We start from the raw sequence: 27,047 nt of genomic DNA on the forward strand, positions 1-27,047 counted from the left end.
ATGTCTGTGAATCTATTTGTTTTGCAAATAAGTTCATTTGTATCATATTTTAGATTCCACATACAAGTGATATCATAGGTATTTCCCTTTCTCTTTGTGACTTACTTCACTTAGTGTGATAACCTCTAGATCCATCCATGTTGCTGCAAATGGCATTATTTCATTCTTTTTTTATAGCTGAGTAATACTCCATTGTATGTATAAACCACATCTTCTTTATCCATTCATCTGACAAATGCTCTTTCCATAACATAGTCGTAGCACCATTATCACACCTTCAGCTGTTCCAACCGTGATGGTTGCAAGAATCTATAAGTGATCAAAGTTCATAAAACTATACATGACCACCACCACCAGCAACGAAAACATGCATGTAAAAACCGGTGAAATCGGGCTTCCCTGGTGGCGCAGTGGTTAAGAATCTGCCTGCCAATGCAGGGGACACAGGTTCGAGCCCTGGTCCGGTACGATCCCACATGCCGCAGAGCAACTAAGCCCGTGCGCCACAACTACTGAGCCTACGCTCTAGAGCCCACAAGCCACAACTACTGAAGCCCGCACACCTAGAGCTTGTGCTCCGCAACAAGAGGAGCCACCTCAATGAGAAGCCCGCGCACCGCAACGAGGAGCAGCCCCTGCTCGCAGCAACTAGAGAAAGCTCGCGTGCAGCAACGAAGGCCCAACACAGCCAAAAATAAATAAATAAAATAAAAATTCAAAAAAAACCCCCCAAAACCGGTGAAATCCAAATATCTGTACCTGAGTTGATTGTATGGTACCAACATCAATTTCCTGGTTTTGACAACACACTGTGGGAATGTGAGATATTATCATTGGGGGAAGCTGGGTGAAGGGTACATAAGTGTGAAGGGTGCTAGTTCTGCACCCTTTTCAAAATAAAAAAAGTGTAGGAAAAGTAAAACAAAACCCTGCAGAGTCAGAGTTTGTGTGAGGTGAGGGAGGTCACCTGTACAATTGCGGAGTTAGATTCCCTCTTTACTTAAATTTTAGTATTTTCTTCATCATGGATTTTTTTGCATTAATTTTATTTTTAAAAATACCGCACAAACATACTTATCTTGATAACTGAGTCATTTGGGGCGCTGTCTTAATTTTGCCTAATTCTTGCCCTGAGATTGATCATCTCAAGGGATGGGCCCTGAAATACACGTTTTTGTCCTCTTGCTTCCAGGTTTTGACACACGAAAGTTTGAGTACAGCGGCCCGTTGGCACTGGGGAGCCACGGAGAGCTCTTGAGCAGGGGAGTTTCCGGTTAGTGCAGATTCCAAAGGTTTACTGTGGGTGGGGAGGCGGAACTAGGGGGGCGGGGTGGGGAGGGGCGGTTCGCCGCAACCCGGGAATTGGGCAGGGGGTCTGGCATTTCTCCTCCAGGGGCCAACCAACGAGGTGTAGCGCCCGCGCTCCTTCGGCCGCGCTGGGACCCGGATGTACAGTGCGCGGGTCGCCCGGCCAGCCAAGGCTGTCCCGCGCTGCGCTCCAAGGCGGCTCACTGCACGCACTGGCGGTCGCTGCGCGAGCCAACCGTCTCCTCCCCCCACGTCGCCGGGCGCCCAGTCACGCACCTGGAGGCCGCCTCGCGCCGGGGGCCGCGGCACCTGGCTGCATTGTTGTCGCCTCCGCTGTCTACTCCCTTCCCAGACAGGACTCAGCACCCACCCCCACCTATGCCGGGCTCGTGCCCCTTTAAGAAGCCAGACGCGGCCAGGGGTGGGCGTGGTCGCCGCGAGCGAAGGGGGGGGCGGTGTCGGGCCGCCCTGATTGGCCCGAGGCCCGGGCGGTGGCCGCGCGCGCCTGCGCAGTGCGCGGTCGCGCGCGCGCCTCGGGGAGGAGGGAGCGCGGGTGCTAATTGGCCGCGGTGGCGGCCCCGCCCGCGAGTGGAGGGTGATCACGTGACGAGACGGCTGGGGGCTCCCGGCGCGGGGGACGCTGGTGGCCAAGATGGCGGCGGAGCTGGTGGAGGCCAAAGTGAGTGAGCGGCGGCAGCGCCGGCCAGGGCGGGCGGGGGGGCGGGGGCCGGGCGGCCGGCCGAAGTCTGCGCCTTCCGCTCGGGGCCCCACAGTGCGGCCCGCCTGCGGCTCGGCGTCCGGCTCCCTCGCCAGCCCCTGGCCCCGGGGCTCCGGTTGCGGGCGGGGCGCGGGGAGGCCGGGGGCGGGGCCCCCCAAACCTCACCCCAGTTTTCGCGCCAGGGGTTCGGCCCCCAGGTGGGAGGTTGGGTTCTCCTACCTCCAGCTCAAGCGGTTGGGGTCTGGACCTTCCTAAGAACGGGCACAGGGCCGCGCCTCCCAGCTTGAGGTACAGTCCCCCCGGACAGCATGACTGACTGGACTGCTCGTCCACTCCTCGAGTTCGGCGCTCTTTGGCCTGGGGGAGTGTCTGCCCCTCCCAGCCCCCCATGGTACAGTGGGCTGGTTACATCTGGGTCTCAGCCTCCTCGCCTAGCTGACCAGGCTGGGGTTGGCGACTCCTGCCCAGAAGGCTCCCCTGACTTTTCTGCCACCGTTTCCACCATCCGGGGTGATGAGCTGGGGTCCTGAACTGACCCCAAACACAGTGTGTCTCCTGGGGTCTCTACCCCAGGCTAGGGTTTGGAGCCAATATTCAGCTCCCGCTCTGGTCCCAGAGCCCCGCCCCCCTCCCGACACCCTCTTCACCCCGGAGTGCGCGCGACGATAACAGCTCGCCCTCCCCAATGGGACTGAGCCCTGGCCCCTGTGTCGGCGCCTTCCTAATAACTCTCCTCTCAGCCTTGGGTCTTGGGCTCTGCCTTCCTCCTCCCTCTTTACCCTCAGGACAGCATCTGTGCTGCTTTGGACTGTTCCTGGGGTCTCTGGACCCCACACTCGCAGGATCAGACTCCCATTTCCAAACCTTGTCTGCTTCCCTTATACTCTACCCCATCGTGAGTCTACTGCTCAGATCACACTCCCTTCCCACACAGCCCCCAGAACCCCTGCTTTAGATCTGTTTATGCACCCCAGCTCTGGCATCTGAGGCACCCCTCTCTTTTTGCCGGTCTCTTACGTCGGTCCTTGGAGAGTCCCTGGCTGGTTGCAGGGTAGGGTATTTAGGAGGGCGATCACGTGACGGGACAGCTGGGGGCTCCCGGCGCTGTGGGACGCTGGTGGTTAGTTTCTAGTCTTTCTCCCCCGTATTCCTGTTTGGGGTCCACATTCCACATCCCATAGATGCCACCTCTTCAAGCTTGGGGCCCCTTTTAATCCTCTTGGGACTAAGCTGGGAGCATCCCTCTCCCGGGGATGTATCTTCTCCCAGATGCCTCCCCGAGGTGAGGCTCCAGAACCCTTGCCCCTGACTAGGCTAGGGTTCTTCCCGGAGAAGTTTACTCAAGGCCGCTGATCCCAGGGAGGTGGGGGACCGGACCTTGCAGGACCGAGGCACCGCCCCCTCCCCCTGCTGCTCTCCCCTCCCCAGGGTCCTGACCTGTAAATGTTTTCTTTCTCTTGCTCCTCCCTCTCCTTACATCTCCCTTCCCTTCCCACTGGGATCTGAAATGCGGCCCTCAGGGTTCTGTGATTATAGGGTATTAGCTCCATTCACCCCTGAGTGCCCTCTCCATATACCTGCATCACACACATGGCTGCCCCTCTCCGGAGTTTTGAGAAATTGAGACTTGCCCTAGAGATGCAGAGGTCTGAACTCTGCCAGCCCAAGGCAACAACCTGCGGCCTGAAGTCCCCTGGAGCCCTGAAATTTAACCTCCTCGGGCTGCTGTGGGGCTGTGGCTCTGGGCGCCTGCCCCCACTCCAGCCAGAGAGTAGGATCTGAACTCTTATATCATCCAGGGCCTTGAAATATGATCTGATGAACTCTACTTCACCTTCCAGTGGCTGGGGCCCCCCTCCCCAATTAGATCAAGTTGACCCTTTTTCAAGTGCTCTAAAACATGAGCCTCGTGAGCCCAGCCTGCTCCCATCCTAGGGAGCCTTCTTTCTCCTTCAGTCCCTTGCTGTCACTGTGGAGTGCCTACCTGTCATTGAAATGTCTCCCTCTTTTAGGTGCTTTCCCAGCCTTTTGTAGCGAGAGCCGGAGACTTTGTCTTTTGGGGTGCAGAATGGGCTGGTCCGAGGGGAGAGCGAGGGGCTTGTTGATAAGCTTGGAAATCTGAGACTCTCAACCTGAGGCCCCTGGGAGGGGCTTGGAGGTGGGGGTGGGGGTGGGGAGTGGTCTGGGAACTCCCTGAGAGGGTGTGTAGCATTCTGCACGGAGCTCTTAGTTCCTGGAGAGGCAGCCCTGTTAAGTTCAGCGCAGCTGCTGTTTCTCCACACGGCTCCGAAGGAGCCCAGAGTTGAGGCTCTGGAAGCCGTTGGGGCCTGGCGCTGTTTATAAACACAGATCTGAGGGGCAGGCAGGTCAGGATGAATCCACGGCAGGAAGTGGTCTGCGCAGCACTTGGGGCTTCTTCCTGAACGTTTGCACCCTGCTTGCGCGGCCCCCCCTCCCTTCCAGTGTCAAGGGCAGGCTCCTCGGTGGTGGCAGCTGCTGAGAAATCCGAGTCATGAACATATGGCAGCTCAAGGGGTGTGCCCCGGGATGCGCGTGCATGAGGCGGCTCCGGATGGCCCCAACCTGGTGGAAGGGGTAGGTAGGGGCAGGGGCTCCCAGGGGCAGGAAGATGTGCTGTGGTCAGACTCCGAAAGGCCAGGCCCACCTGCCTTTGGCTCCATGGTGGGCGGTCAGCTTCCATATGACATTGCCTCTCCCCTGGAGCGCCTTGGGGCTCTTCCAGAAGAAACATCTTGTCTGCAAGCCTTTCTTCTCTGTTCAAGGTAGGAAGTCAGGCCGAGGGAGGCGAAGCCTCTTTGTTTTCAAAAGTGTTCAGACTCTTGGAGGGCCAGCAGACTGCTAGGCCCCCAAGCAGCGGGTGTGCTGGGGAGTGAGGGGCTCCCAGGCAGCTGGGTGTGAGTGGAAGTAAGCAGCCTCAGGAGCCCGATGGCCCCGAGTCCAAATACCGCTAGCCCTGCCACGGATGCACGGGGAGGCCTTGGGCCAGCTGCTTGCCTCTCAGAGCCTCAGTTTTCTCACCTGTGTAATGGGCACCAGTCCTTGTGAGATTAGTGACCATGAAGGCCCTTGTGCTTGGCATTGGTGGGCGCTCTCCGTCTGCAGTGCAGGAGTAGGAGAAAGACCCTGCAGCAGGAAAAGCCTCCCCCTCTAAGCTTTGCAGGCAGGATGGGGCCTCCCCGCACCTTTGTCTGTGTCATGTTGGGCCCGTCAGACCCCTCTGCCATCAGCAGGAGCCTGGCGCCGTACAGCTGGAAAGAACGTTAGAGTTCCCATCTTGTCCAAAATGCAGAGAAGCCTGACAGCAGACCCAGGGTCATCTGGAAACCTAGGGCAGGGTCTGGGCTTGAACCTAGGGCTCCTGACTCCTGGAGCCACCATCAGATTCCACAGCTCACTCTTTGACAGCCCGGAAACAGCAGCGCCTTGTGGCACGTAACCAGCCTGGCAGGGGGTCCCGCCCACCTCTGACCATCAGACTTTTTCTAGTTGAGTTTAAGTGATTTATTGGTTTCTTTGGGTGCTGTCCTGTCCCAGGCTCACCAGCTTTCCATGTCCACTGTCATCGCTTGTACTTTCTCTTTCTCCATCCCCCCCCCAAAGTGTCTTTTTCCCACCACATTTCACTCATCACAGGTCAGCTTCAGGGTTTGGCACGGGTGGCCCCCATACCCCGCTGGCCCATCCCTCCGGGATGCTTTGCTTATGTAGCTTATCGGGGAGCCCAGAGGGTCACGGGATGCTTTGCTTATGTAGCTTATCGGGGAGCCCAGAGGGTCACGGAGGGCAGGCCACTGCCGGCCAGTCCCACAGAAAACACTGGGCTCCACTGCTCTCTTGTATTTGGTCTGATTTCGTTGGAGGGGCCCTGCCAGGTAATAGTGGCCAGTCATCACTTTGCCACGGGTCAGTTCATAGCCTCTGTGGCTGCTGGATCCCCGCGCTCCTCTGTTGGGGCTGATCCTGCCCCCCAGGGGACATCTGGTGATGTCTGTGGGACGTTTGTGGTCGTCACGACTGGGGTTTGGGGGAGCTCTGGCATTGAGTGCGTGGGGCTAGGGATGCTGCTCCACACCCCACCGTGCCCGGGATGGCCCCAGTGTCCACAGCACCAAGGGGAGGACGCCTGTGGGGGGGACCAGCAGACGCTTTGACGGCCTCGGCAGCGCTCAGCTGAAATAAGTCGGTGCTGGGGCAGCCTGGTAGAGAGGAGCCACCCCAGCTTCAGAGTATGGTTTGGATCTTGTCTGTAACTGGAGCTCACCCCAGCCTGGTAGGGGTGTTTGAAGGATCACAGTTAAGTGCATAGTCACACGCCCAGCTCAGTTCCCGGCAGGTGAGTCAGTACTAAGCAAGCGGTGGCTACCGTGCTCCAGACCAAAGGGAAAATGTGTTTGTGGCCGACCTTGGTCGAGCGCTCACTCTGCTTTACGTGCATCGCTTCATCTGGTCCTTCCCACATCCCGATGAAGTGGACCCGCCGTCCTCCCTGACGAAGAGGCCTAGAGTCAGAGAGGCCATCAGTGTTCTCAGCTGGAGAGCGACTGAGGCTGTTTATGGAGAAGCAAGATTCCCAGTTCCTGCCCTGGGGATGCTTTCAGGCTTGAAGATGGGAAAAGAGGACCTAAAATAGAAGCAGCTGGGGGTGGGGGGGGTCAGTCAGACGAGCTTTTGCTGCGTTGGTGATGCTGAGGAAGGTTGGAGGGGGAGGACGGGAGCAGGGCTGAGCGGGGAGGGGGCCCCTCAGGGGAGGGCAAGGTGGCAGCCTGAGCACAGGCATGGAGGTGGGACCAAGCCCGGCCGGTGGGACTGGGGCAGAAGCTGCCGCCGCCTCCTCCTGGGGGCCCCAGGCCAGCCAGCTGCTAGCAGGGTCTCACTTCACTATCCCCCCAGCTGGCCCAGGCAGTCCCTCACCCTGGCAGCGTGTCCCTCTGAACCTGTGTGTTTGTGGTTGCTCTTCCCCAGAACATGGTGATGAGTTTCCGAGTCTCTGATCTTCAGATGCTCCTGGGTTTTGTCGGCCGGAGTAAGAGCGGACTTAAACACGAACTTGTCACCCGGGCTCTCCAGCTGGTCCAGTTTGACTGTAGTCCCGAGCTGTTCAAGAAGATCAAGGAGCTCTACGAGACACGCTACGCCAAGAAGAGCTCGGAGCCCGTGCCGCAGCCCCACCGGCCCTTGGACCCCCTGACCATGCACTCCACCTACGACCGGGCCAGCTCGGTGCCCAGGACTCCCCTCACGGGCCCCAACATTGACTACCCCGTGCTCTACGGGAAGTACTTAAACGGACTCGGACGGTTGCCTGCCAAGACCCTCAAGCCAGAAGTGCGCCTGGTGAAGTTGCCCTTCTTTAACATGTTGGATGAATTGCTGAAGCCCACCGAGCTGGGTGAGTCCCCGCCGCCCCTGGGGGTGGCCCCACCTTCTGAGTTCTTCCAGCACCCAAGGCCAGCCAAGCAGCCAACCCAGAGCATTTTCTGGGGAGCAGCAAGGGCCGAGGGGCTTGTCCCTCCCAGGAAGCACAGGGACCACCTTGGGGTCCTTGAATTAGTAACCTGTTGCCATGTAACAAGTTACCCCAGATCCCAGTGGCTCGAAACAGCCGACACCTCAGTTTCTGAAGGTCAGAACTCGGGAACGGCCTGGCTGGGTGGTTCTGGCTTGGGGTCGCTTAGGGGGGTCACAGTCCACCTGTCGGCTGGGGGGGCTGCCTAATCAGTAGGCTTGACTGGGGCTGGGGGCAGGGCGCTTACTCACGTGGTTGCCAGCTGCTGGCTGGAAACCCCACTTCTTGCCGCCTGGGCCTCTGGGGGCTGATTGAGTGTCCTCCCAGCATGGTGTGGTGGCTTGCTTCCCCCGGAACCATGATTGGGGCAGGGGGGGCTGCGGTGGAAAGAGGGAGAGAGAAAGCATGTGCACCTGTGTGAGTGCATGACCCCACTGGAAGCTGAGGGCTCTCTCGCAGCCTCAGCTTGGAAGTGGCATATCTTCGCTTCTGCCACATTCCACTGGTCAGAGGAACCAACCATGGTGCAACGTGGGCGAGGGCTCCGCCATGCTGGACCACCAGGAGGCGGGGGCACTGGAGGCCACCCGCAAGGCTGGCTTCTGTGGTCTTACTCCTGGTGGCGAAGGGGCTGGAGGTTCGACCTTCCCTCCCGCCCCCTGCGGAAGGCTGTTTCCTAGTAGGTAGCCTGCGGGAGTGACCTCGGTCAGCAGGTTCAGGCCTGTCAATACAGACCGGCCCGTCAGCACATGGCCAGGTGTGCCTCTGAGAGGCGGGGTGCCGAGCGGATAGAGGAGATGATGCTGGGGAACCTTGTCCTCGTTTCTCTGTCCCTTACGTTGACTGAGGGACAGGCCTGCTGTGTATCAGGCCTGTAGCAGCCCCCTCCCACCCTGATGACAGGGCTGGGAGTGGGTGTCAGCCTGGACTCAGCCTCAGATGCTGCCCTGAGCTCTGGGGCCAGGACACCAACCAGCCACAGCTTCCTGGGCCTCCAGGGCTCCAGAGAGCGAGTGGAATGCGGTGGGGCTCCTGTCACCCCTCAGGTTTTACCAGGTGCCTGAGTGTTCCTGGAGACCCCTCCTGCGACTCATCACCCACCCAGTCACACAGCATATACCTGAGCACCTGCTGGGTGGGCAGCCATCAGGGGGTGCAGCAGGGAGCAGACAGAGCCCCCCACCCTTGTGGAGGTTCACTTCTAGCACCCCTTGTTCAGAGCCTCGGGGTGCCCCCAGCCTACCCACGCTGTGGGTCCTGCCGCCCGTCACAGTAGGCCCTGGTTGTGAGTCGGTCCCTGTGTGCTGTGGCCGAGGTCACGGTCCCTCCACGCCCCCACCCACCGTGCCCTTGGCCACGCGGCTCAGTCCCTCCCAACCGTGCTGACCCAGCAGCCTGCCTTGATCGTCCAGGGGGCCCTTGTCTGCACACAGGCTTTAGCTCCAGCCCCGGGTGCTCCTACTGGCCCCCTCTGTCCTGCCCCGGGTGGGGGGTGGGGGAGGGATGGCGGCTCTCTCTGAGGGCCTGTGGCTCCAGGTGAGGCTGTAGGAGGTGGAGGAACGCGCTTCAAGTGCTCCTGGCCCTGGGGTCTGAGGCCCCACACTCTGGCCTGGGGCTCCGCCCTCCCCTGCCTTCTCTCTGACCCCAGGAGGGGTTTCTCGCCAGCCCCCAGGTGGGAGGCAGGTTGGCTCACCAGCACCTATCGTGGGGGTGACGTGGCAGCACTGGGGACCCAGGGCCCCTTCCCAAGTTTCTCCAAGATGACCTTCCCTGTCTCTGCTCCCGCAACCTCTCTCTAGATGCCAGGACCCATCCCCCTGCCCCCTCCCAACCTCCCCAGACCTCCCACCCCGCCTGCAGGCTTTGGAGTCTCAGGCCTGGCTGGCTGGCTGGTTCTGGAGGTCGAGCTGAAGATTCAGACTCCTTCCTAAGGACTCGAGCACGATCTTTATATCAGGGAGGCTGCAAGGTGGGCTTGGGAGACTACAAGGCGGCCTTGGCGCTGGGCGGGGGCCTGGGACTGGAGGTGACTTTGAACTCAGGGCCGGCAGCCTCCCTCCCCTGCCTGGACCATGGGCTTCCTTCCTGCCTGCAAACATGCAACCATTCCCGCCCCACAATGCATCACTTTGCCCTGAGCCCCCAGGGACCCCAGTCACCTGATCTCCGGGAGAGTCTGCTCCCCTGTCTACACCAGGAATCACTTTGCTCTTGGCTCAGAACAAAGAGGCCAACCCCACCCTGCCTTTGCTCCCACCCACTCCCCTGCCCCTCTCCCAGGATGTACCCTTTTCCTGAGACTCCCATCTCCTCAGGGACTCCCCGGGGGCTGCCCGGGTTCCTGGGGGAGGCCTCATCGAGCGCTGGTGGTGGCCCTGAAGCCATCTGGTCCCTGCTGTTCCAGCACCGGCAGTTCTGTCCGCCCACCCCTCACCCTGGGCGCCTCCCCACAGGGAGTTCTGCAGCACTGGCATTGCCAGGAGCCACCTCAGGAGGCTCTAGCCAGCTTCCCCTCCCCCTCCCCCCTGGTCATGCCCTGCTGACCAAAACGAGGCCCAAACAGTCTGGTCCTATTTCCCCGGAAGAGCCGCAGGCAGGCTCTGGGATGGAGACCGCGCCAGGCAGACAGGAGACATAAATCACGTGGAGGGGAATGTTCTGGTTGGGGGAGGGGAGGGGAATAATAGAGCCACAGACAGGGAGCTGGAAGGACCTTGGGAGAAAGATGATCCACTCCAGCGGGGGCTGGGGGTTGGCACCCAGAAAGGTCAGGAGACTAGCCCAAGGTCACACGGCATCCTGAGGGAAGGGACTCCGGGGCCGCGTGCTCAGCCATCTTCCCTCCTCTGACCCCCTCTCTGCGCCATTGGCACCTTGCTTCCCTATGGGAAAGCCCTGGTACTGAACCACATGAAGGTTCTGGACCTCAGGCCTCTTCTCAGAACAGGGAGCCCAGCCATCTGGGCCAGGCACCCCGGGGGCAGAGGCACTTGCTGCTCACCCACAGCAGAACTCAGAGGGACCGGGGATGCAGTCTCGGGTCCAGCACTGCTGCTTGGGGCTCAACCCTCTTATGGCCGGAGGATCCCCTAAGCCTGGCCACTTGGGGTGTCAGCAGGCAGAGGCTGAGTGTCCGCTCTGGGAGGCCCAGATCTCAGGGCCAGGGAGCGTGGGGGAGACGAGGTACCATCATGAGACTCACCACGGGCAGAAGGAAGGAGATGCGACCTGTCCCACCGCTGCTCCCCGAGGCTCCCGGCGTCCTGTGGCCAGCGCCTTGCGGGCTGGGACCACTCCCGTGGCCCAGCAGGGTGAGCAAGCTGCCCCCCCAGTTCTCCTTATGCTCCAGGACGTAGTCGGCGCTGACGCTGGTGGAGAGCCACTGGTCGAGCCCTGTCCCCACTGGGCAGGGCCAGTGTATCAATACGTCCCTCATTCAGGCTCCGAGCCCTTTGGCTCGTATTGCCCAAGCAAGGTAGTGGGGTCCCTGGCCTGGCGAGTTTTGCCAGGAAGGTGCCCTAGAGGTGATTAAACGGTGACGGGCGAGGAATGCTCCGGTCAGGGAGTGCAGGGTTCCCCCGGGGGGGGGGGGGGGGGGGGCAGGGCGCTGTCAGTACCAGGAGCCCCTTATTGTGCATTTGTGGGGAGGTGGCAGTCAGGAAACCTTCCTGGAGCAGGTCACAATCCCATTGAGACCCAAGGGATAAGTAGCAATCAAGCCGGACAAAGGGGGTGGGTGGGTGAGTGTGTTCCAGGCAGAGGCCCGGTGGTGAGAGAGCTCATGAATGGAGGCCATTGTGACCAGAGTGTGGTGTGCCGCAGGCTGGGGAAGGGAGAGTGGCCTGGACGTGGGTGGCAGAGGCCAGAAAAACCAAGATTGGTGGGGCATGGGGAACGGTGGTGGCCGACTGGGCTGTCCTGAGGGCTTCCCAGGTCTTGTTCTTTCGCGTCCTTTCTGAGGTGGATAATACCCCTGCGGCAGGCCTGCCTGCCGCCCCACAGCCCAGCGTGGTACCCACCAGGCCCATGGGCTGTCTGTGGCATCCAGGGGCAGGTGGCCTGACCCACTGGGCTGGCTGGGCCTCCCCTGCCCATGGTGGTGGGAGGGGCTCCATCAGCTCTGCAGCAGGTGGGTGCCTTGGGGAGCACCCAGCATTACCTGTGAGGGGACCCTCAGGTGGGCGTGTAGGTTGTCCCAGGTGAGGCCTCCAGCCCACCCCAAGTCCTGCCAGAGGTGGCTCACCTCCACCTGCTGTGATCCCCCGACTTTGTGCCCGCCCCTGGCTTTAATCTGCCCAACCTCCTTCCTGGTGTCTTCCCCACACACTTTACCCCCAGCAGCCAGAGGAAGCTTTTATTTTTCTTAATTTAAAAAATTTTTTTAAGATGATTACTTTTTTTTTCAGTATTTAATTTTTTTATTTGGCTGCGCTGGGTCTTAGTTGCGGCACGCGGGCTCTTAGTTGTGGCATGTGGGATCTAGTTCCCTGAACAGGGATCAAACTCGGCCCCCTGTATTGCAAGCGTGGAGTCTTAGCCACTGGACCACCAGGGAAGTCCCCAGAGGAAGCTTTTAGAATAGCAGCCTGGTAACGTTCCTCCTCCCTCCCCTCACCTCCTCTCTCTCTCGCCTGGCCTAACCCTAACCCTAACCCTTGCTTACTCTGCTCCAGCTTTCTCCAGCACTCCGGGCTTGGTCCTGCCCCAGGGCCTTTGCATGTGCTGTTCCTTCTGTCTGTCACACTCTTCCCCAGACACCCACATGGCCCTCCCTACCCCATCATCGCCTGATCTACAGCTCATCTCCCTCACCTCCTTACCACTCTCTCCTCCTCTGGGGCCTTGCTCCCAGCCCTGGCATTGTTGATCGCCTGGGACTGGCTTGTTCCCCACTGCATCCAGAGGACAGAGTGAGGTGGAGGTAGGTGAGCAAAGTCTTGGAGATGAGGAGCAGCCTGAAGGCTGCAGTGAGAAAGACATTGAGTCATTCCTTCAGTGCTTGTTCCTCCCATAACCCCAAGAGCAGGAAGTCCGGGTTCCTCGCCCCGTGAGTGGAGGAGCTGGGATTCGAACCCAGAGCCCTTATTTGGGGCTTGTACCCGTCCGCCCCCTCCTGTTGTGAGGCCCCTGCGCCCAGCCTGGGGCACCTGTTTTCCTGCCTCCTCCAGGACGCCCCCGCCATCACCACTGGGGCCAGGCCTCAGCCTGGAGGAGGGGGCCTCGGGGGCCCAGGGGCAGGAGCTGCCCGCCGAAGGGCTTCAGGCCAATGGGAGGAAGTCCCTGCTGATCAAATTCTCTTATTTTTTTAAATTAGAAAAAAATTATTTTTTATTTATTTATTTGGTTGCGCCGGGTCTCAGTTGCGGCAGGCAGGGGCTCCTGAGTTGCGGCATGCATACTCGTAGTTGCAGCGTGTATGTGGGATATAGTTCCCTGACCAGGGATCGAACCCAGGCCCCCTGCATTGGGAACACAGAATCTTAACCACCGCGCCACCAGAAGTCCCCCGATCGAATTCTTAAAATGTCCTTTTCTTTCTATTTAAACTTTTGTAAAAATATGTGTTCATCATAGAACACACTGGTTAACAGCGATGAAGTCACACGCTTGTTCTTGCCGCTGCTGCCTTCTGTCTGCGTGTGCAACCTCGGATGTGTGGTGTGTCCTGACTTCTGGTTTGTCAGAACACCCCGCCCCCCACCCCAGTATGTGGTGAGCACCTGCTGAGGTCATTAAATACTCGTCCCTGGTGACAGTTTGCAAGGCTGCCTGGCAGCCGCCTGCGTGTGCCAGGCCCTCTTTCGGGGTCTCGGATTGAGCCTGTGGGCTGAGTCCCTGGTCCACTGGCTCCTCCTGGGATTCCAGCTCCCTGAGGACCTTGGGGCAGGGGTTCTCCCTTTAGTCCCGGAGAGGCATTGAGGCTGAGGCCTTTGGGTGTGCTTGGGGCTGGGAGGGCGTGTACCTCATCCCAGCCGCCAAGCCGCCTGGTGGGGGACCCCCATGGCCACCCTGCTGTGCAGCATGGGTGACAGGAGAGGTAGTTTTGGTTCTGTGTCCACGATGAACCAAAGACATGGAAAAATTGTGTTAATTCTTAGGAGGTGAGGGTTTGGGAGAAAAATGGAGCCTGGAAGGAGGTTGGGAGTGCCCGTGTCGCTGGTGGGTTGGGGTGGAGGGTGCAGTTTTTAGATACAAGCACTCGGGGAAGGCTTCATTCCAGTGGCATTTGCACAGGCTTAAAACACACCAGGGCTGTGTAGATGGTTGGGGGAGGAATGTTCTGGAAGAGGGGATGGCGAGTGCAAAGGCCCCGAGGTATGTTCTTGGCAGGTGGGGAGCACAAGGAGGCGCCCAGGGTGGCTGCGGTGAAATCAAGGCTACCAGGGCTGGGGACAGAGCTTCCCCCGAAGCCCAGAGCTGGGGGGAGCCAGGAGACCGGCAAGGGGTCTTCCTACTGATCAGATGAGCACTGGGGGCGAAGGGACCTCCCTGGGCGCGTTCGGAAATCCTCAACAACGGGATTGGCCAAGGGAGCTGATAGTGGGGGTGAGGGTGAGGGTCACGGACTCCGCCCGAATCTCAGCCCTGAAAGCTGGAAGGGTGGAGCTGCCACTGGTGGTAGATGGCCCAGGTCCGGGTTTGGGGGACCCCTGCCCGCTGTGTCCCAGCTGAGCTGGCAGCTGGCCTCCCACCGGCCACTTGGCTTCCTGGGGGAACAGTCGGCCGCCCCAGGCTGATGGCACAGCAGAAAATCGGGATTCGGAATGCATCCCCTGCCTCTGCAGCAGGCTCACCTAGAAATAGGAGTCCTTCCGGGAAAGGGACTCCGCAGCCAGTTCTTCGGCAACGCCTCTCGCGGTTTCTGCAGGAAGAGCTCCTTGGCTGGCGGGTGCACCGTCCCCTCCCCTGCCTCCCAGGGGACTCTGTGGTGTGGGGGAGTATTTTTTTGGGGGGGTGAGTATTTTTGACACGCCCCCCCCCAGGCTTGGAGGCCCAGCTCAGATGTTGTGAGACCCCCTCCCCCCATAAATAATTGCCCGGGGCTCTTCGGGCAGGTATGGGCGCATCTGCAGGTAGCCTACGTTCACTCCAGCCCTCCAGTTAGCCGGCCCTTCTCAAGGGCCCCAACCGGGTCTCCGGAGGGACCAGCCCTCCCTCCACAACGAGCAGGAACTGGCGGCAGCAGCGTGGCGGTTTCAGCAGCCACCTCTTCCTGAGCGCCAGCTCCGGCCCGGCACTGTGAACCCCGAGAAACTGGTCCCTTGTGTGGAGGGCGCACAGGCTTGGGTGGGGATGGGGGCGTGGCTGAGCAGAGCTAGGGTGTGAACCCTGGCCTGGGAGCTCTGGTTTCTGAGCCCGAGCTGCTTTTAAATTCAAATTGTGTTTGCTTTTTAAATAGCCTACCCGAGGCTGAGGCTGCGCTTTGGAATTCAGAAGGTTGTGAAGCAGGGGTGGGCCGACCAGGCCTGGGCCCAGCCCCAGGGCTCCCTATTGTCAGCCCCCAACGCGGGCCGCGCCAGGCGGGCGTGTGCTCGCCCTCACTGGCCGCTTTCATGGTACAAGGCAGAGTGGGGACGTAGAGGCAGAAACAGTGTGGCTTGCCGAGCTGAAAATATTTACACTCCAGCCCTTTGTAGGGACAGTTTGCCCACCGTTGTCCTAAAGGGTTTGTAGTATAAAAAGAGCAGACGCCTTACCTCTCCCGGCTCCAGGGCTGCGGTAGTGGCCACTTCTGGCACCCCCCCCCCCCCAGAGGTGGCTCTTGCACAGACCCCCTCCTTGGTTTTGGTTACACAAGTAGCAGCCTGAGGTACACACTGCTCTGCACCTGCTCTTTCCACTTAAAACCATCTTGGGGATTAGTCTCTGTCGGAGCACAAAGAGCTGCTTAATTTGTGACTCCCTGTGTTCGTGGGAGCATAGTATTCCTCCACATGGGGCCTGGAGCCGATCTTCCTTTTTTGGCTGCGCCAGGTCTTAGTTGCAGCACACAGGATCTTTGTTGCGTCATGTGGACTCTTAGTTGCGGCATCCGGGGTCTAGTTCCCTGACCAGGGATCGAACCCGGACCCCCTGCATTGGGAGCACGGAGGCTTAACCACTGGACTGCCAGGGAAGTCCCTTGTTTAGTTTTGGTAGGGATTTTTTTTTGGTTTTGGTTTTGGTTTTTTTTTTGGCTTCATCAAATTTATTTTTAAGTTGAAGTATGATTGCTTACAATCCAATATTAATTCCGGGTACAACACAGTGACTTGATATTTTTATTTGTTACAGAATGATCACCACTTCTCAGTGTAGTTTTAAAATTTTAAACATTGAGGTATAGTTTACATACAACGAAATCCACAGATATTTAGTGCGTAACTTGAGTTTTAGAGAATGCATGTGACCGAGTAACCCCAATGCCACCAAATACAGAACATTTCCATCACCGTTAAGTTCCCAAGGGGCCCCCCTCCCAGGCAGTCCTTGCCTTCCCCCGACCCCCAGAGGCCGCCTCTCTTCTGAGTTCTATCACCATAGATTAGTTTTGCCTGTTCAGGAAGGTGGTATAATGCACACGCAGCATGTACTTCTCTGTGTCTGCCTTCTTTGGCTCAGCTTTGGGGCTTCAGATTCGTTCGTGTCGATGCATGGAGTACAAGCTTTACTGTATGAATGTACCACAGCTTGTCCATTTGTTCTTCCGTTGTGGGGCACTTGGGTTGTTTCCAGTTTAGAGCTGCCAGGAATAAATTAGCCAGGCGTTCTTGCACAGGTCTTTTTGTAGACATACTTCCATTTAATTGGGAAATAGCTACCAGCAGATTGCTGGTTACAGGGTAAGTGTATGTTTAACTTTACTAGTCATTGCCCAACGGTTTTCCAAAGTGTCTGTACCATGTTACAACCACCCCTATCCCCAGCAGAGAGTCCTGGTTGCTCCAGGTCCTTGTCAACACTTGGAATTGTTGGTCTTGTCATTTTAGCCACTTTAAGTGGACGTGTGGAGGTTTTCATCCAATCTTGCATTCCAGTGCCAGATCCCAGGGGCCCTGGCTGTTTGCTAAAATTTTGTTAAGGATATTTTACATCCACGTTCATGAGGGATATTCAGCTATGTTTTTCCTTTCTTGATGCATTTTTGTCAGGTTTTGGAAGCAGGGTTATGCTGGCCTCATTAAAATGAGTTGAGGGGCTTCCCTGGTGGCACAGCGGTTGAGAGTCTGCCTGCTGATGCAGGGGACACGGGTTCGTGCCCCGGTCCGGGAAGATCCCACATGCCATGGAGCGGCTGGGCCCGTGAGCCATGGCCGCTGAGCCTGCGCGTCTGGAGCCTGTGCTCCGCAACGGGAGAGGCCACAACAGTGAGAGGCCCGCGTACCGAGGTGGGGGGGAAAGAAAATGAGTTGAGACGTGTCCTTCCTCCTCTAGTTTCTGGAAGAGTTTATTTATTTATTTGTTTTTGGCCATGCCGCACATCTTGCAGGATCTCAGTTCCCTGACCGGGGATTGAACCTGGGCCCCAGTAGTGAAAGCCCAGAATCCTAACCACTAGGCCACCAGGGGACTCCCTGGAAGAGTTTATATAAAGCTTATATGGTTTCTTCCTTAAACATCTGATTGAATCCACCAAGCTGGACCTGCAGTTTCCTTTGTGGAAAGGTTTTTAATTATGAGTTCAGTTTTTTTAACTGATAAAAAGCTTTTCAAACTTTCTATATGTTTTGGTGCCAGTTTTGATAGTTGGCATCTTTGGAAGAGTTTGTTCATTTCATCTAAATTGTCAAATTCATTGGCATGAAGTTACAGCCCCCTATTGAAGGCTTTAGGATCTGTACTGATGTCCACCTTTCATTCATGATAGTTTCTGTTCTCACGATCTTATCATTCAGTCTAGCTAGGTATGTATCAAAGAACTTTGGCTTTGTTGATTTTCTCTGTTGTTGGCTTTTTGGTTCATTGACTTCCATCTTTATCTTTAATTTTCTCCCTTCTAATGGCTTTGGCTTTTAGTTTGGGCTTCTTTTTCTAGCTTCTTGTGGAGGAAGCATACATCATTCATTTCAAACACTTTTCATTCTTTTTTAATAGAAGCATTTAAAGCTATAGCTTTCCCTCTCACAACTGCTTTAGCTGCCTCTCACAAGTTTTGGAGTATTGTATTTTCTCGTTCAGTTCAGAGTGCTTTCTGATCTCACCTGGGGTTCTCAGTACAGTTATGACTGAGAGTGAAGAGCCAGCTCTTCACTGCCAAGGTCTCCATGCCCGGCAGACTCTCTCCCAACTTCTGCACCCAGTGCTCCATGATGGCGAGCAGGGCTCTGTGCTGTCCCTGCTGCCCTCCTCACACCTCCCGCTGTGAGCCAGGCCAGGCTGCTCTGTGACTCTTATTTTGTGCACTTGGAGGTTCACTGCCGTTTCACTTCCGTATCTCCTTGGCCAACCCGTGAGTGCCAGAGGCAGGACCTTGTTCAACTTGTCCCCATTCCCTCTGGCAGTGCCGTGCTGAGAACTCATTACGTGCGGGGCCTGGGCTGAGTGCTGCATGGTTGGGTACATGGCTCACCAGATGCCCGGAACAGCCCTGGGAGTTGGGGACAGAGTTGTTACTGGCGTCTCACAGACCTGGATAAAGTGGCTGGCCCGAGGGTACGCGGCCTGGTGTGCTGCATCCTGCTGGCCCAGCAAAGCTCTTCTGCCCCCGCCGAGCAGTTCTTGGTCCTCTTGAGTAGATGCCTGAGTCCCAGAGGGCTGAAGAGGCTGCTGCTCCCCGAGTGGCCCTCAGTGGGGGACATGGGGGGACGTGAGTGCTCCCTGAACCATGGGCTGTGGTTCTCCTTACCCAGGAAGGGGCAGGATCCCCCAAATACATCCCACCTGGGTGGGGCTCAGCTTCCCGTTTCCTACTTCCCAGTCTGAAGAGGGCCAGGCCTGTAGGAATGACTGTGGTCGGTGCCCTCGCCAGGGAACAGACGTGACCCTGACCCCAGATTTGTCTCCAGTTCCACAGAATAACGAGAAGCTTCAGGAGAGCCCGTGCATCTTTGCCTTGACGCCCAGACAGGTGGAGCTGATCCGGAACTCCAGGTGCGCTGTGCCCGCCCCCTGCCCGCCTCTGTGGCAGCCCAGGGCAGCCTTCGCCAGGCCCGCAGCAGACCCTGGGCTCAGCATGGCGGGGAAGGGTGGCCCCCACCCCGTGCTCATGGCCCGCGCGTTCTCACCACCTTTGACCCACAGCCCCAAGGTGGGCCAATCGTCCCCCTTTAACAGGGTCCCCCCCTCACTGCTCCGGACATCAGGGTCGGGGCACGTTCTCTGTGGAGTGTGGAGCAGCATCCCTGCCCCTACCCCCTTGACGCCAGGAGCACCCCAGTCGTGGCCACCACAGATGTCCCCAGACATCCCCAGTGTCCCCTGGGGGCAGAGCTGCACCCGGTGAGCAGATGAGGGATGCAGGCTGGTTGCAGGGCTCTGACTCTGCTCTCTGAGGCCTTCAATCTCCAGCTGAGATAGAAGTCACCATTAGGGTTGCCATTCCTCGGGCACAAGGCCCACACCCACCAACCCTCTTACTACCCGTACCAGCCCCCCATTTTCCAGAGAGAGGCGGTCATTTGCCCAAATCACCCATGAGTAAATGTCAGGAGAGAACGCTCTAGGCAGTACCCTTGGCCTTCGGTCGCCATGGGAAGGAAGTAGTGGGTTAGTCCGTCTGGCTGGTCCCCCCAGTGAAGGGTCAGAGGTGGCTGCTGGGTGCTGTCCTGCTATTGACCCTCCCCTCCTCCCCCCGCACAGAGAACTGCAGCCCGGGGTCAAGGCCGTGCAGGTCGTCCTAAGGTAAGCCCAGGTGTGCCCAGGCCCGGGGGTGGGTGGGGACACGACCCTTGCCCACCTTCCCTTCCTGTGTGAGAGAGAGAGAGAGAGAGAGAGAGAGAGACACACACACACACACACACACACACACACACACACACACACACACACACACACACACACACCCCCCAACACACCTCTGCTGTCTGGCCTTGTCCGTGGGTACACCAGCACGCAGCCCCACTCAGGCCAGATATGGGTCCTGTCACCTCCACCCTCGCCCCCCATCTGTCCTCCCCGCCCCTCCCAGCGTGCCCTCCTCTGCCCGAGGTGCCTGTGGCCCTATGGTCCCTGGTGTCCTTGCAGAATCTGCTATTCAGACACCAGCAGCCCTCAGGAAGACCAGTACCCACCCAACATCGCCGTGAAGGTCAACCACAGCTACTGCTCGGTCCCGGTGAGTGGGCCCCCCAGATCTGCTGCGGGGAGTGAGGCAGAGAGTGCAGAGTGGGGTGGGTGGGACACATGGAACACCTTGTGATGGGCACAGCTGTGGTGTCTGCTTCCAGGGCTACTACCCCTCGAACAAGCCAGGAGTGGAGCCCAAGAGGCCGTGCCGCCCCATTAACCTCACCCACCTCATGTACCTGTCCTCGGCCACCAACCGCATCACCGTCACCTGGGGGAACTACGGCAAGGTGAGCAGGCCCTGGAACTCCCTCCCTCTGCCCTCCCTCCCCTACCCACCCTGCCTCCATTGGCGCAGCCCTGACTCCCCTCCCCCACCGCCAGAGTTACTCCGTGGCCTTGTACTTGGTGCGGCAACTGACCTCCTCGGAGCTGCTGCAGAGGTTGAAGACCATCGGGGTCAAGCACCCGGAGCTGTGCAAGGCACTGGGTGAGCCCCGGGGCTTTCTGCACTGCTGGGTGGGGCTCCCCACAGTCCCTGGGGGTGGCCATGGCTCCATCACTGCTGACCCAATTTGCTGGGCACAAGGCACAGGCCTGGTCCTCAGGAGCTTGTTGCCTGTCGGGGACCTGGACCTCCCCGGGTCTGGCCATCACCCTGGTGGTTGGGGAGCTCTGGGAGGTCTCTGGAGGATACAGAAGGAGGAGGGGGAGCCAGGCAGCGAACCATCAGTGCAAAGGCCCTGAGGCAGGGATGGGCTCGGTGTGCCGAAAGCCCCCCAGTGAGCTCCGTGAATGGGGCAAGGAGAGCCGGGGTTGGTGGGCGAGGAGCCTTGGAGGGCTTGCGGGGGTGGGGAGAAGACCCCAGGTGATCAGCTTTCCAGGCAGGTGCTTCTGGCGGCTGTGTGGGACCGGGAGGGGGCGGGGGCCAGCGCTCAGCGGGAGTGGAGGATGGATTCCCAGTTGGAGGCACACGTGATGAAGAGGGTCCGCCCCAGAATGCTGAGACCATTGGTTTTTTTTCTTTTTTGTACTTTTAAGAACCAGAAAAAAAGGGGGTGGGGATACGCAGAGCATTAAAAAACCCCAGAAGAGCCACACAGACGGGCAGATAGAACCTTCCTGTGTCCTGCCCCCGGGGCTGCCCACCACACAGCGGGGGCTCAGGAGTTCCCTCTCTGGTCGCCTGGAGGCCCTTGCGGGGTGCCTTCTGACTCCATCCTCACTGCGGATCCAAGCAGTGGGGCCTGGCCACGTCCCAGTCTGACCAGTGGGGACACTGAGGCCAGTGTAGCAGAGTTAGGGCTCTGTGACCCCAGGACCTCAGCCTAGGCACCCTGCCCTGCCGCCTGCCTGTTTGCTCAAATGGCCCTTTCTTCGATCCCCCCCCCCACACCTGCCCGCTTGGCAGGTTCAGGCATTGGCGCAGGGCTGGGCAGGGCTCATCCAGGCACCCGTGGGCCCCAGGGTGGGGACGGGCATGGGGAGGCCTGGCTTAACTCCTCCGTGACCGGCCTGGAGCCAAGGCCTGGGGCAGTGCAGGGGCCGCGGCAGCATATGTCGCGGCTCATGGGAAGCCCGGGCCCCTGCTGGGGTGGGCAGGGCCTCCCCTCTGAAGCAAGCCCCCAGCTTCCTTCCCACAGCCGGCTCAGGCTGGGCATCGTGCCTGCTGGGTTGCTGTCTGATTGCAGCTGGGAAGTCCTGTTCTCTGTCTCACTTGAACCCTTCCTGCTGCGCGTGCCCTCCCTCTATTAGGTAGAGGAGGACCGAGGCCCTGCTTTGAAGCATGATATGCACTGCACCCGTCCTCAGCTGCCCAGGGTCTTTTTGAGGGGCCAGGGTCTCTGGGTCTACCATTTATCTGCACCTGTTAGCCAGAGATGGGAGCCACAGGGTGACTGAGGACAGTAGGGGTGTTGAGGGGGTGGGAGGACAAGCTGGCAGGTCACCCTCAACCCCGTGTGGGAGGCGAAGGAAGGCTCTCTGGAGGAGGGGACGCAGGCGTTGTATCAAGGAGGGAAGGGCAGTCCCATCATCCAAGACGAGTGCCCTCCACTCTGCAGGGCCTGGGCATAGTCCCGAGCCATCTGGGGATGGAGCTGAACCGCCGCCCCTCTCAGGTTGGTTGGCCAGCCTCCCTGCGCCCCCTGCAGGCCCATCCCCAGGGCTGCAGTGGGCCAGTTTCCTTCCAGGCTTTTTTCCTCCACCTCGTGGGCTCAGCGTGCCGTGGTTTTATGGTGGGCGCCCGCTGTCTTCTGATCTGTTAGAGAAGCAAACTCGGACAGTGCAAGGGAGCTGTGCTCGTGGGCTCACTCCGCCCTCTGAGGGTCCCTGGTGGGGCTCTCCTGGCCTTGGGACGTCCCAGCCCTTGGAGTGGTGCGGGAGGTCCTGGCGGTTTTCATCAGAGCTAACAGTCACAGCAGGTGGCCGACGGCAGCTCTTTGTTGCCTGGATCTTTCCAGAAAAGGGCGGTCTTGTTGGGGGGCTGGCCCCCCTCGTTGTGCACCCAGGTTATTGTCAAAAATAAATGTCTGCTGCCGAGGGCTTTTTTTCTTTTTTTGGCTGCTTTGGGTCTTCGTTGCTGCGGGCAGGCTTTCTCTAGTTGCGGCGAGCCGGGGGGCTACTCTTCGTTGCGGTGCGCAGGCTTCTTATTGCGGTGGCTTCTCTTTGCAGAGCATGGACTCTAGGCACACGGGCTTCAGTAGTTGTGGCACACGGCTCAGTAGTTATGGCTCGCGGGCTCTAGAGCGCAGGCTCAGTAGTTGTGGCGCGTGGGCTTAATTGCTCCGCGGCACGTGGGATCTTCCCGGACCAGGGCTTGAACCTGTGTCCCCTGCACTGGCAGGCGGATTCTTAACCAGTGTGCCACCAGGGGAAGTCCCTGCCCAGGGCTTTTTTTTTTTAACATAGATTCTCCTCGTAGTCCTGGGTCCTGGAGCTAAAGCATGTGCCTCATGGTCCTGGGAGGTGAATATGGGGGTGCTCACCGTGTCTAGCTGAGGCGAGGGGTGCTGAGGGTGTTCACTGCTGCCCTCCCGAGCATCTCTGGCTGCTGGGAAAACCTGCCCCTCGGCCCCGCTGACACCGGCCGCCCCTTCCCCACAGTCAAAGAGAAGCTGCGCCTGGACCCCGACAGTGAGATTGCCACCACTGGCGTGCGGGTCTCCCTCATCTGCCCGGTGAGTCGGGGCGCGCGGGTTTGTGGGTGCGGCTGGGTGGACAGTGCTCGTTGCGTGGCTGCTCACACCCATCACCTCCCACCCCCACAGCTGGTGAAGATGCGGCTGTCGGTGCCCTGCCGCGCGGAGACCTGCGCACACCTGCAGTGCTTCGACGCCGTCTTCTACCTCCAGATGAACGAGAAGAAGCCCACCTGGATGTGCCCGGTGTGTGACAAGCCAGCCCCCTACGACCAGCTCATCATCGATGGGTGAGTCGCTGGGGCGCACGGGGGCCCCGCCGCCTGCCAGGCTGTGCTGGGCTTGGCCCCTTGCCTGTCTGGGCCTCTGGAAGGAGGAGAGGGGCCATGCAGCTTCTGAGGCCTCCTGGGGCCTCCGGGCTACCCAGCAGCACCCTGTGGCAGCTCTGCAAGCCCTGGGCTACAGAGGGAGGCGAGTGTCAGCCCTGTGGGACTTGTCAGGGCCTTTGCTGTTTGTGTGGCAATGGCGTAGCTTAGGGTTCAGAAGTGGGGCTCCAGATCCACGAGGTCCACTGTTGCTCCCCACGTCACCTTGCGTTTTGTGAGTCTGTTCCTCCCCCATGTAAAACAGGGACCCGAGAACCCCTAGCTTCCACCCTATTGCACAATTTGGGGAGCTGCTTCTCAAATGGCGTTCAGCAAAGGCTTGGTCACATCCTCCACATAGGAAGGTGAAGGGGACGCACGTCTTCCCAAAACGCTGACCACCTTCTGTTGGGCCCTTTCCTAGGTGACACCAGCGTGCAGCCAGGCTGTCCCCTGAGCCTAACCAGCAGGCCCTCCCTATGCCGCAGGGGGGACAAGGGGAAAAAGGCCATTCTCCCTAAAAGGGAAACTTTGCTCTGGTCTTAAGTTTCCAGAAACTGAGCCCAGCACCTGACTGACTGGCTCCTGCCAGGCGCCAGCCACACCCACTTCTGTCCCCAGAGCCGGGGCTGGGGTAGGGAACCTGGTGGCCCAGGCAGGAGCGGACCATGGAGCAGCCCTAGACCGCTGACTGCATGGCCCCTGCCCACACACAATGGCTGAGGCGCGGCTGCGGTGTGTGCCACGGGGTAGGGGGTAGCCCTGACCTGCAGTGGCCACGTATGAACTATCCCCACGATCGGGCACTCGTCTCCCTCTGGTCACTGCGCTCGAGGTCTCAGAAGCCCTCCTTCCCAGCCGTCCAGGGAGGTGGACCTTGATCATCCTCTCCTTACAGATGAGGAGACAGATTCAGAAGGGGTGGCCACCAGCCCAGGCCCCCAGCTCACAGGTAGCCAGGCAAGGACTTCAAACCCAGTCTGACCAGCTCTGAGCCTGGGTCCCCTCCCTGGAGGAGCTGAGCAGCCACCCCAACGCTGTCCAGCCTTGGGGTGGAGTGAGGAGGCCCCTGGGGCCGGGCACAAGGGCTGGGCCTGAATGGCAGCTCTGTTCCCAGCCTGGCAGCTGTGCAGCCCAGGGCCCGCCTTCCCCCCCACAGGCCTAGAGCAGGTCACTCAGGCCCGGGTGGTGGTAACTGACAGCTCTAGGGACAGATGGGGCTGGGGCTGGGTAGTGTGACTGTGCCCCACATGGACTGCCATTCCATCAGCCCATGCGGCCTGGGTATAGCCAGGGAGGCTTCCTGGGGGAAGGGTCCTTGGGTCGTACATTTATTCCACAAGGCCCTGCCACTTGGTTTCTGGCCCTTAGCTAGGTGGCTTCGGGGTCAAAAGGACTCCATCCCAGACCCTGCCTTCAGGGAACTTCCAGCTGGACGTGTGGGATGGGAGGACCGAGCCAGAGACAAACATTCCTATTGCTTGTGCTCTGCTTGGAGAAGAGGAGCCATAGAGTAGGGCTTTGGAGGGTGAGTAGGAGTTTTCCAGGTGCAAAGTATGTTTCAGGCAGAGCTGTAGTCATACTGTGGTGACCCTCTGCCGTACTATGGCAGAGCTGTATTCATACTATGGTGATGAGGCTGGGAGGGGCCCCGTCTGCCACAGAGGGTGTCCTGGAGAAGGCCTCCCTCCTGTGTGATCATGACTGAGGTGGTCAGAGTCACCTGGAGGCAGGTGCAGTGTTGATGCTGAATGAACGCTGGGGGCTCTGGTGTGTCCCTGCTCCCGGCCTGGCATGGGCCCCCGCCCCGAACCTCAGGTCAGCAGGTGCGGCCAGTGCTGTCCTGAAGCCACTTTTGGAGAGCAGGAAGTGGCTCAGCGAGCATCCCACCCCCAGCCAGGGGAGCAGGGTGGGGCCCAGGAGTCAGCAGGCCCTCCTCCCGCCCCCAGGCTCCTCTCCAAGATCCTGAGCGAGTGCGAGGATGCCGATGAGATCGAGTACCTGGTGGACGGCTCGTGGTGCCCAATCCGTGCCGAGAAGGAGCGCAGCTGCAGCCCCCAGTGCCCCATCCTTGTGCTTGGTGAGGCCTCAGCCGGGCTTTGCCCGAGTTTCTGTTCCCGGAGTTTGCCAATTGCTGAGTTTGACTCTATCCCACCTCGTGGCCTTTTTATCTGAAACGTGACCGTCCCGGTGGAGTTGATCCCCCTGGAGCGGGGCGTCTGAGGTGGTTAGTGAGCACCTGCTGTGTGCTGGGCCTCATCCAGAGCATGGGGGAGCTCCGTCCTCCGTCCTCCGTCCTCCGAGGTGTGCTGCTGCGCAAGGCTGTCCCCGCCCCTCGCCGGCCTTGATTTCCTTGCTCTGCGGGTCACCTGCCATCCTGAGCATCTGTCCCTGTCTCTCTTCCGCAGGCACCTCGGATGCTAATGGGCTCCCAACCACCCCCAACGTCAACGGTGGGGGTGGCAGCGCGCTTGGGGGCGCGGGCGGCGGGGGCAGCGCGGCGGGAGGCGTGGAGAACGGGAAGCCAGGAGCTGATGTGGTGGACCTCACGCTGGACAGCTCGTCGTCCTCGGAGGAGGACGAGGACGAGGACGAGGACGAGGAGGACGAGGACGAGGATGGCCCCCGGCCCAAGCGTCGCTGCCCCTTCCAGAAGGGCCTGGTGTCGGCCTGCTGACCGCTGGCCACCGCCGCGACCAGCCGGACACTCGACTTTCCTGGTGCTCACCACGCAGAGGGGCGCAGGCGGGCCTCGGGCACAGCGGGAGGAGTGATTTTTTTTTTTTTTTTTCTTTTTGTTCATTTTGTTTTTCCACCCCTTTCCCTGGCTCCTGGCACCTGTACCTCTGGACTCTCCTATCGGAGGATTAAAAAAAAAAAAAAAGTAAAACGACAAAAAAAAAAAAAAAAGTCAAAAAAAAAAAAAAACAAAAATCAAACTTAAAAACAAGACAAGCCACCCACACAGCCGCTTCCCTGGCCGGAGTTGGAGCCCGAAGTCAGAGCCAACCCTGGGAAGGGCGGGTGGGCCCAGGTCGCCGCGCCCCCCGGACGACCATTCCAGCTGGTGCGAGGGACCGGGCGGTGGGGATGCGGGGAGGACAGCCTCTCCCCCGGCAGCAGCCCCCGACTCTGACGTTCGTCTGTTCCTTTGCTTTCTCTCTCTCTGCAAGCGTGTCCTCTCCTGAGAGCCGGGAGCAGGGAGCGTTTTTTTTTTTTTTTTTAGCCAAGAAGCCATGGAGGGGGGGGCGGGGCCGGGCAGTGGGGGGCGGGGCGGGGGGGGCCAGGGAGGGTTTAGCCACAGATGTGTTGTATTTTTTGAAAGTGCAATAACTTGGTATTTTGAAGACCCGGCGTGTGGCCAGGACCCCCGGCGGAAGGCGGGGGCCCCAGAGCGCGGCACCGTGTGGCGTGGGGGGGGGTCTCAGTTTTCTAGCCAGCTACCTCGGTAACTCCAATTCAGGTTAACTTCCCTACGGAACAGCGCAGGTGTCCACGGACGCCGACGCCGCCGTCGCCAGCCCCCTCCTCAGCGGGGCAGGGGGGCGTGGCCACTTCCGAGGGGTCGGCAAGGACCTGCCCTGGCCTCTCCATTCTGGGCGGTTCCTTCCCCCTCTCCTTGCTCTTGGGTTTTCCGACGGGTACGAGGCCTGCCTGGCACCCGCTCCCCTGGGAGCCTCACTCTTGTCTTCCAACAGGACTGGGCCTCAGCTCCCTGCCCAGACCCAGGTGGCTCCTGGCCGGTGGGGGGTGGGGTGGGGCAATCCAGCGACCACGGGGGCCCA

General features: G+C 59.4%; 1 protein-coding gene across 1 annotated transcript; it reads left to right on the top strand.

The window, feature by feature from the left end:
* The first annotated feature begins 1,897 nt into the window (after positions 1 to 1,897).
* On the top strand, positions 1,898 to 26,165 carry PIAS4 (protein inhibitor of activated STAT 4). Its single transcript, XM_032626210.1, has 11 exons — positions 1,898 to 1,987; positions 7,010 to 7,436; positions 18,539 to 18,623; positions 19,332 to 19,373; positions 19,716 to 19,806; positions 19,919 to 20,047; positions 20,142 to 20,247; positions 22,863 to 22,936; positions 23,027 to 23,187; positions 25,212 to 25,342; positions 25,671 to 26,165. The coding sequence occupies exons 1-11, from the start codon at positions 1,961 to 1,963 to the stop codon at positions 25,937 to 25,939; spliced, it is 1,542 nt and encodes a 513-aa protein (XP_032482101.1). The 5' UTR covers positions 1,898 to 1,960; the 3' UTR covers positions 25,940 to 26,165.
* Positions 26,166 to 27,047: the final 882 nt, after the last annotated feature.

This window comes from Phocoena sinus, chromosome 3, assembly GCF_008692025.1.
Source record: "Phocoena sinus isolate mPhoSin1 chromosome 3, mPhoSin1.pri, whole genome shotgun sequence".
NCBI lineage: Eukaryota > Metazoa > Chordata > Mammalia > Artiodactyla > Phocoenidae > Phocoena > Phocoena sinus.